Consider the following 9,043-nt stretch of genomic DNA (forward strand, 5'->3'; position numbering starts at 1 on the left):
TAGAACTATCGGGCCTTTTTGAGAGGCTGTGGGAAGGGGAACTGAGTAAATGGGCGGGGTCAAGGCTGGAGGACCCAGAGGTAGCACCCCGGGGTGGGGCCAGAATTAAAGTCCAGTGGCTCAAGAGATTTAAGAGAGGCGGTGCAGGAGACTGGGCCGAGGGAGGCTGAGAAGAAGCTGAGTGGATGCACCAAGGCGAGTGAGGCGGTCGGGGGGTGGGTCCACAAATGCTGCCTGCTGGGAGGGAGGGGCTGGTGGACGGAGCACGTGAGGTAGTGGCGGGCTCTCTCTTGGGCAAGCTGGAGTGCGAATCCTTCGTATTTAACCCTATTATATCCCTCAGAGGGCTTCAGAGGCTGGGAGGTGGAGCACGGCGGGAACGGCTGGGCCGTGGAAAAGAACCTCATAATGATGCCGGGCGCTCCTTCCCAGACCTGCTTCGTGACTTCGTTCGAGTGAGTGGCCCTTGATCACTGGGGCGAGGGAGGGGGAATCCTACCCTACGGTCCTCATCCTCAGCCTCACCCACTTTCACACTGTCCTTCCCACAAGAATGTATTCAGTCATTCGACTAATAATTGTTAGCCTTTTGAATTCCCTCGTCAGTTACCTGTTCCTATTTTTAATACTTACTTTATTTGGCTGCATCAGGTCTTAGTTGCGGCATACAAACTCTCAGTTGCAGCATGTGGGATCTAGTTCCCTGACTAGGGATCGAACCCAGGCCCCCTGCACTGGGAGCATGGAGTTTTAGCCACTGGACCACCAGGGAAGTCCCTGCCTGTTCATATTTTTATTAAGATTGATGTCTTATTCTCGTTGATATACATGAATTCCTTGTATATTCTAGATGTCAGTTCTTTGTCCATCCTGGACATTACAGAAATCTCCCACTCTACTGTATGAATTAAGTGTGTCCATGGTATTCTTTGTTATTTTCATATTTCATCTTTTTGCTTTAGAATTTGTTTTTGAAATTTAAAAAAAATCCTTCCCTCCCCTTAGATCCTAATAGTGTTCTCTTCTACTCTTTTCTAGTAACCTCATAGTTTTATCTTTTACATTTAGATCTTTAATCCACCTTTGAATGTGATGTTCGGTAAGGATCCAGTTTTTTGTTTTTCCCTCTATATACTGAGCCAGTTTCCCCAACACCATGTACTAAAAAATCCTTTCTTTCCCCATAGAATGTCAGCGCCACCTCTATCATTTATGAAGTTCCCATACATAGCTAGGTCTGTCCTTGAGCACTCTGTTCTGGTCGGTTTATCAGTTCTCATGATACGTCACTATTCTGTTATTATGGCACATTGAAATTTAAGAAGGATCATTTACAAAGGTACAGGCAGAACACAAGAGATACTGCAGGACCCTAGGCTAGGGGGAAGGGACATTATCACCCCTAGGCCTGGCAGGGGTAAGGGAGGAACAGTTATCGAAAAATGATGACAGAGAAAGTTGGGAGGAGAGGGCACTGTGGAGAGGGTCCTTTCTTGGACAGACACAAAAGTCCCACTATGATCTTTGGGAGGAAGCCAGGAGAATAAATACCCTGATTCTACTCTCTTCTCCCTTCTATCTCCAGCTAAAGCTTCCCATCCACTGACCCAACAGGAGGTAGAGGGGAAGGGAGACCCTTCCATACAGGCAACACAATCTTAGACAGGGAGCCTCTTGGATCATGAAGAGACCTCAGAACTTTCGCTCAGATGTCTACTATGGTGTGCCTCTGTTTGCATTCATGTTCTGGTCCCCACAAATATAAGGGGCAAGCCTGCATACGGTCCAGCCTCCTGGCGGCCACAGCGGAGTGAATGAGGGAGGGGAATCTGAGAGGCCAGCGGGGCTGCCCACAGCCCATCATACATCTTGTCTAGTAGAGCAGCCCTAAGGGGCTACTTCAGACAGGGTAGTCAGGGGAGGCTTCCAGGAGGAGGTGATTTCTGGGCTCTGATTTGAATGATGGAACTCTTGGCCCTCCACCCCGCATTATCCCCCTCTTCCTAGATGGTGCTTCAAGAGGCAACTTGTGGACTTGGTGATGGAGGGGGTGTGGCAGGAGCTGCTCGACAGCGCCCAGATCGAGATCTGTGTTGCCGACTGGTGAGTGAAGAGTGGCAACCTGCCCCGCCCCTACGCCGGTGGAGGTGGCAGTTCTACAGAAGGTGGCATTTCACACCCTGTCACCCCCACGGGCTGGCACTGCTACTGTGTCCCCTTCATAGTGAGGCTGAAAGAAGGGAAGCTATGCTCTCATAGTAGCAGAGCCAGGGAGGGACAGACCTTTGGTGAGCCCAGGATCTGGCGCCACCCCAGGAACATCCAGGCTCCTCCCCTGGGCTCTGGCCCCACCCCAGAAACACCCAGGGTCCTCCCCCAAGCTCTGGCCCCACCCCAAGAACACCCAGGCTCCTCCCCTAAGCTCTGGCCCCACCCCAGGAACACCCAGGGTCCTCCCCCAAGCTCTGGCCCCACCCCAGGAACACCCAGGCTCCTCCCCTGGGCTCTGGCTCCACCCCAGGAATACCCAGACTCCTCCTCCAGGCTCTGGCTCCACCTCAGGGGCACCTAGGCTCCTCCCCCTAAGTTCTCAGGCCTGACATCTTCAAAGTTCCTGGAGGCCAGAGACCTGAATGGGTGGCGGAGACGTGAAAGCTCACCACCACCTGGCAGGTGGGGTGCCCGGGAGAACTGCGGCTGCATCTACCGGCTTCGGGTCCGCCTCCTGGATGTGTATGAAAATGAAGTGGTCAAGTTCTCGGCCTCACCCAACCCGGTCCTTCAGTGGACTGAGAGAGGCTGCCGACAGGTGGGTCCAGACCGCCTTCCACACAACCCTTGACCTGTCCAGAGGCACATCCACTTCTCACCCTGCTCAGATTCGGTTCTCAGTTCTCAGCACCGCCATCTGTATCTATAATAACAACAGCTAACAATTATTAAGCCCTTATTACAGGCCTGTCCAAAAGTTTTACCCATTAATTCATTTCATTAGCACAATGGCCTAGTTATTCAACAGACATTTATTGAGCACCTACTGTGTACTAGGCACTGCTGTAGTTGCTCGGAATGCAGTGGTGAACCAAAATCCTGGCTCCATCCCCACTCTAGAGTTGGGGAAACTGAGGGATGGAAGTGACACCCAAACTCACCCTAAAGCATGTAGGGTTTGATTCAAAGCCACAATGGCTCCTGAGCCTAAGCTGTTAAGGTCATCATAGCTCACTTATCAAAGTAACCTTTGGTCTTCTGGTTCAATTCCTGATCTCCTCTCTCCAACCCCAACCCAATACACAGACTCAGCATCTAGAAAGCGGCTATTAAAAAGGGAAACCAAAAAAAAAAAAAAGTGAGTCAGACCACGGATTTCACCTGCCTGTAACCCTCCCACAGCTACATCTCAAAGCAAAAGTCGATATCCCATCATACAGTTATAAAAAGGAGTGAAGTACAGATTCACACTTCAACACGGGTGAGCCATGGAAACACTGTGCTAAATGAAAGAGGTCAGACACAAAGGCCACACATTGTATGATAGCATTTATATGAAATTTCCAGAATAAGCAAAGCCATAGAGACACATGCAAAGAGCCGACTCACTGGGAAAGACTGATGCTGGGAAAGACTGAGGGCAGGAGGAGAAAGGGATGAGAGGGTTGGATGGCATCACCAAGTCGATGGACATGAGTTCAGCAAACTCCAGGAGATAGTTAAGGATAGGAAAGCCTGACATGCTGAAGTACATGGGGTTGCAGAGTCAGACACGACTTAGTGACTGAACAACATAGAGACAAAAAGCAGATAGATCAGTGGTTGCCAGAGGACAGAGGGAGGGAGGAATTGGAAATGACAGCTAATGGATTTGAGGTTTTTTTCCTAGGGTGATGAAATGTTCCGGATTTAGATAGTGGTGATGGTTGCATAACATTACAAATATGCCAAAAAATACACTGAATTGTAGTCTTAAATGGTACATGTTAGGTGAATTTGAATTTCAGCTCAATTAAAAAAATTACAAAACAAGCCAGAAGCAAGGGACTTCCCTGTGGTTAAGACTCTGCGCTTCCACTACAGGAGGCATAAGTTCCATCCCTGGTTGGGGAACTAAGATCCCACAAGCCAAGTGGCATGGCCCCCAAAAATTAAAAGCCAGAAGCCAAAGTCCTTCTGGGGCCCATCTCAAATGCCCCATGCGATCTGCCCACTGCCTCCTTGACCCCCTTTCCTCCTTCTCTCCCTCTGCTCGAGGCACGCTGCCACCTCAGGGCTTTTGCACTGTTCCTCCGTCTGGACCACTCTTCCTCCAGATCCCCACCTCCACCAGGTCTCTGCTCAAATGTCGTCTCAGCGCAGCCCTTGCTTACTCATCTTACAACCCCACCCACTTGCAGAATTTCCTCCACCCTTCCCCCCTCTGTCTTCAGCGTCAGAGTCTAGACTCTCAGCTTCACCAGGAGATTGTTTTTTTCTTTTGGCAGCGCTGGGTCTTCACTGCTGCACGAAGGCTTTTCTCTGGTTGCAGCGAGCGGGGCTTACTCTCCAGTTACAGTGCAGACTTCTCACAGCGGTGGCCTTTGCTGCAGAGCACAGGCTCTAGGATGTTGGGTTCAGCAGCAGCGGCACATGGGCTTAGTTGTTCCAGGGCATGTGGGATCTTCCCAGACCTGGGATCGAACTCTTGGCAGGCAGATTCTTAACCAGTGGACTAGAAGGAAGTCCCAGGATGAGCTCTTTGGGCTGCTTTCTTCATTGCTATATCTCCAGTGCCTGGAGCAGGGTCAGATGATGATGATGATCTGCCAAAGAGATGGAGGAAGAGGAGCCCCTGGAGCCTCACTCCCTCCCTCTCCTTCCCTGCGCAGGTCTCCCACGTCTTTACCAACTTTGGCAAGGGTATCCGCTACGTGTCTTTTGAGCAGTATGGAAGAGACACGCGTTCCTGGGTGGGGCACTACGGCACCCTTGTGACCCACTCCAGTGTGAGGGTCAGGATCCGCCTGTCCTAGCTAACCAGCCTGACCCGGCCTTCCAGGACAGACTGCCATCTGCCAGACACTAACATCAATCAAGGGCGGCTTTTGCAGCCAGGAGCCAGAGGATGCCTGAGGAAGAGTCGGGGGAGGTCCCGTGTGGCCTGTTCCCGGCACTCTTCCAGTGAACCCCATTTGCTGCTGCTTCAGCCAAGGAACCAAGGATCCAACCAGGCTGGTCACTTGCTTCCCCAGGGCAGTGTCAAAGAGTAACTCAGAGACCTGTACTGTACTTGTAAATTTCTTTCTCACATGTGTGGTTATCAGTTGATGGTGGTTGTCACCAAGTTGTGTCCAACTCTTGCAACCCCATGGACTGTAGCCCACGAGGCTCCTCTGTCCATGGGATTTCCCAGGCAAGAATACTGGCGTGGATTGCCATTTCCTTCTCCAGGCAATTTCCTGACCCAGGGATCAAACCCTGGGTCCTGCATTGCTGGTGGATTCTCTAGTGACTGAGCCACCAGGGAAATCCTACCAGTTGATGTGTTAGTTGCTCAGTCATGTCCAAGTCTTCGTGACCCTATGGACGGTAGCCCACCAGGCTTCAATACTGGAGTGGACTGCCATTCCCTTCTCCAGAGGATCTTCCCAACCCAGGGATCGAACCCACTGAGTCAAAAAACAAAGGCCAAACCCAGGTTAAAAATAGAGGAATGCTGCTGACAATCCTGGACAAGGACTCCTGTCAGCATATTTGGGGGGTAAGGCAATTGCTGGCAGGGAACAGAGGTTGTCCTCGGGGGGACCAACAGGGGCCTCAAACGGAACCCATCCTCTTGTTTGGGGGAACCTCTGGGACTCAGTTGTGGGGCCCATGCAAGCTCCTCCAGCACCACACCCAACAGTACGGCTCCTCTGAGCCATACAGGTGCCATTTCTTTCAGAATTCCTAAGGCCCAGTCTGCACTGACCCCCAAACTGTATCCTCTACCCCCAACTCCTGCCCCTGCGTCAGGGCAGTCCTCCTTCTGCCAAGGCGACAGCCTCCTTTTCTCCACACTTGAGCCCACTTGGAGATGAACTCCGGGAGCAAGGCTCCCCTGGTGTCTCCCACAGTTTCCCTAGCTGAGTGCAGCTGACAAGCTAGCTTAATAAAAAATTGGTGCAGAGAGTGAGGTGATGGGGGATTTTATCTGTAATTGATGTGCTTGTCTGCCCCCAGCTCTGATCCTAAAAGGCCACGTGGGTTATTTCCAATAATGAGAACCTCAGGTGTGCTAAGTGCCATGCAAGAAGTGGGTGAGCTCCGAGAACACAGATGGGCCACAAGGACTCAGCCAACAGCTCCCCTGCCTGTTTTCAGCTGTTCTCCTAGCAGTTCTCAGGGAGGTACCCCGTTGTCACTGCCATTTGGTCCAGAAGAAAACAGGTTCAGAGTTTTAAAGGCCTGCCCAGGGTCATCTGGCCGGGAAGTAGGGGAAGGGGAAGTCATACTTGCACCAGACATTGGGCTCCAGAGCCCAATGATATATGCTCAGCTCCCAAATCTTAAAACCACAGGACTTCCCCAGTGGTCCAGTGGGCAAAACACTGCACTTCCAGTCCAAGGGGAGACAGTTCAATCTTTGATAGAAGAATTAAGATCCCACATGCAGCGTGGTATGGCCAAAAAACAGGAAAAAAACCTCTAACCTGGCCAAGCACGTGATCGGGTGAGGTCCACACCACTCTCAGTGCCGTCTTCCAAGGGAGGAAATGGAGCCAGAGTGGGGAACAAATATACCTGGAGTCACAGAACAAGGAAGAGGTAGGATTTGAATCCAGGTGTGTGTGTCTGAGCAGAGCCGTGCATGCCAACCAATCCCAGCAACACCCCTTCATCACCAACATTACAATTACTGCCACTTTTCAGATGAGGAAGCTTGACAGGAGGGCTTTCATGTCCAGGCCCTTGGCCTGAAGCAAGGGGAACTGGACCTCAGCGCTGCCCACCTGATTCCAAAGCTTGTAACAGCAGTCACTGCATGTGCTATTATACACGTAAAGTATCTGGTTTAATCGTCACCAAATCCAACAGAGGGGATACTGTAAACAGAGCTATTTTTTATCTGGTGAAGGAAACTGAGGCCAGAGGGGATGTCCAGTTGCCAAGACCACAAAGAGGGTGAATACCACACAAGAGGGTTCAGGTCACAAACCTTGGGGGCTGGGGTCGTTATTGCAACCCCTCCCCAGTAGATGGCAGTACAGAGTCTTGTCCCAGCAGAAGAGGTTGTTGGAGCCAGCATGGAAGCCAAGGGTGTTGGGAGAGGGGCGCCCAGTACCCCAAGGGTTAAGGGTCCACTGGGCTGGGCTTTGAACCCAGACCAGCTACTTGTAGAGCTGGACTTGCTTCCTGAAGGCACCGCAGGTGCACTGAGGGAAAGAAAGTTCTTTCCTGCGTGATCATCCACCCACTGGGTCCCCCACGGTCACTTCTTCTTCTGCACGTGGCCACAGTCGTACTTGCCGCGCACGACCTTGAGCTTGACACCCGGCAGGTCCTGCGTGCGGCCGCCCTGTACGAGGACCACGTGATGCTCCTGCAAGTTGTGGCCCTCTCCAGGGATGAAGCAGACGGCCTCCCGGCCGGTGCTGAGCCTCACGCGGCAACACTTGCGGTTGGCTGAGTTGGGCTTCTTGGGCTTGCGGATAAAGGTGCGCAGGACCACGCCCTTAAGCTGTGGCCGGCCCTCCGTCGGGCCTGGTTTCGGAGGCGGAAACTTCGGGGGGCCCCGACGGTGTAGCTGGTTCAGGGTGGCCATGGGACGCGTGGCCCAAGGCCGGGGGGCCAGGGCTAGGCCTGAAGAGACAACCCAGAGGGCAGAAGGATTATTTTCCCACCGAACAGATAATCGCATCAGCCACTCACTAAAGGCGCCGTTCCAAGTACTTCCCGGGGCTATATTTGTTTATGGCTGGGGGTACTCATGGCTGAGAGTAGTATTAATAACATTTATGGAGCAATCACCACGTGTCAGGTTCTTTTTTAAGCATCTCGTAAGAATTAACTCACAGGTTTCCACTGTGTCCTGTACTGTTCTATGCATCGTATCTACATTAACACACTCTGGGCCGTATCACTCCTTCTCCTGTCACTCCACTCCCATCCCCATGAGCAGATTCTGTCAACTGAGACTTCCCAACTGATCGGAATCCCCTTCCTCCTCCACAGCATTCACCCTGGTCCTGTCTATCCTTGATTCCCACTGGACTCTCCTGTCCTCCGCTCACCACACGCAGCAAGAGGTACCCTGTGGACACCTGGGTCAGATACATTCCTCCCCTGCTCAGAGGCTCCCTATGGCTCCATCTCAGTCAGATGAAGAGCCAAATTCCCACCCAGGGGCAGCCCAAGCCCCCCACTTACCATAATTTAGGGACATGCTAAGGCCACGGAGAAGGCCGGACCAAGACATCCCACCGTTTGCAGAGTCCCTGTATAAGATAAGAGAAAGTGGCCTTCCTTGGGGTAGGGTCCAAATTCTCCCCAACTCTCCCTATTTAGTGAAATGAAAGTCACTCAGTCGTGTCCGACTCTTTGTGACCCCATGGACTATACAGACCATGGACTTCTCCAGACCAGAAAACTGTAGTGAGTAGCCTTTCCCTTCTCCAAGGGATCTTCCCAACCCAATGATCAAACCCAGGTGTCCCACACTGCAGGCGGATTCTTTACCAGCTGAGCCACAATAGAACCCCAAATTCTCCACCACCCTCCCTATTTAACCTTCCGGTTAAATCTAAGCAATTTCCTCTACCGTATAACCGCAACCCCTAACGCTGCTAACAGAAAGTACCTCCGTAAGTTTAGGCTTGCACTGAATAAGCTCTCGGGGAGCCAACTGTCTCTGCTCACATACAGAAGAAAACGGGAACCTGAGGGGAGACCCTGAGGTTTCGAGTACCTGAGCTCTGTAGACCTTACCGACCCCAGCCCGGTGCGTCGACACCCAGAAACCGATCTCTAGCGCGATCCGGGGATTACCCTGGCAGTGATTGGCTGGTTCTGCCTCTCGTGTACACCGAAG

General features: G+C 52.1%; 2 protein-coding genes across 5 annotated transcripts in view; one reads left to right on the forward strand and one right to left on the reverse strand.

Annotated features, from left to right (window-relative positions):
• Window positions 1-7,816, forward strand: part of LOC129546845 (F-box only protein 17) — a 32,120-nt gene extending 24,304 nt beyond the window's left edge. For both annotated transcript variants that reach the window (XM_055412208.2, XM_055412209.2), the window contains exons 4-7: window positions 344-455; window positions 2,008-2,103; window positions 2,674-2,809; window positions 4,863-7,816. In XM_055412208.2, coding sequence (XP_055268183.1) covers window positions 344-455; window positions 2,008-2,103; window positions 2,674-2,809; window positions 4,863-5,006 — 488 coding nt within the window. In that variant the 3' untranslated portion in view covers window positions 5,007-7,816. The remainder of the gene's footprint in view (window positions 1-343; window positions 456-2,007; window positions 2,104-2,673; window positions 2,810-4,862) is intronic.
• On the reverse strand, window positions 7,006-9,013 carry MRPS12 (mitochondrial ribosomal protein S12). 3 transcript variants are annotated; one of them, XM_055412212.2, is made up of 3 exons: window positions 8,941-9,013; window positions 8,383-8,450; window positions 7,006-7,815 (listed from the first exon to the last, which is right to left on the reverse strand). In XM_055412212.2, exons 2-3 carry the CDS (start codon window positions 8,429-8,431, stop codon window positions 7,445-7,447), a joined length of 420 nt encoding a protein of 139 aa, XP_055268187.2. In that variant the 5' UTR covers window positions 8,432-8,450; window positions 8,941-9,013; the 3' UTR covers window positions 7,006-7,444. The 3 variants fall into 3 exon arrangements, with proteins under 3 accessions (XP_055268187.2, XP_055268185.2, XP_055268186.2); XM_055412210.2 differs by having other exon boundaries at window positions 8,921-9,012; XM_055412211.2 differs by having other exon boundaries at window positions 8,813-8,959.
• Between the last annotated feature and the right edge of the window lie 30 nt (window positions 9,014-9,043).

This window comes from Moschus berezovskii, chromosome 22 (genome assembly GCF_049115385.1).
Source record: "Moschus berezovskii isolate FMDL1 chromosome 22, NW_MosBer_1.0, whole genome shotgun sequence".
Taxonomy (NCBI): domain Eukaryota; kingdom Metazoa; phylum Chordata; class Mammalia; order Artiodactyla; family Moschidae; genus Moschus; species Moschus berezovskii.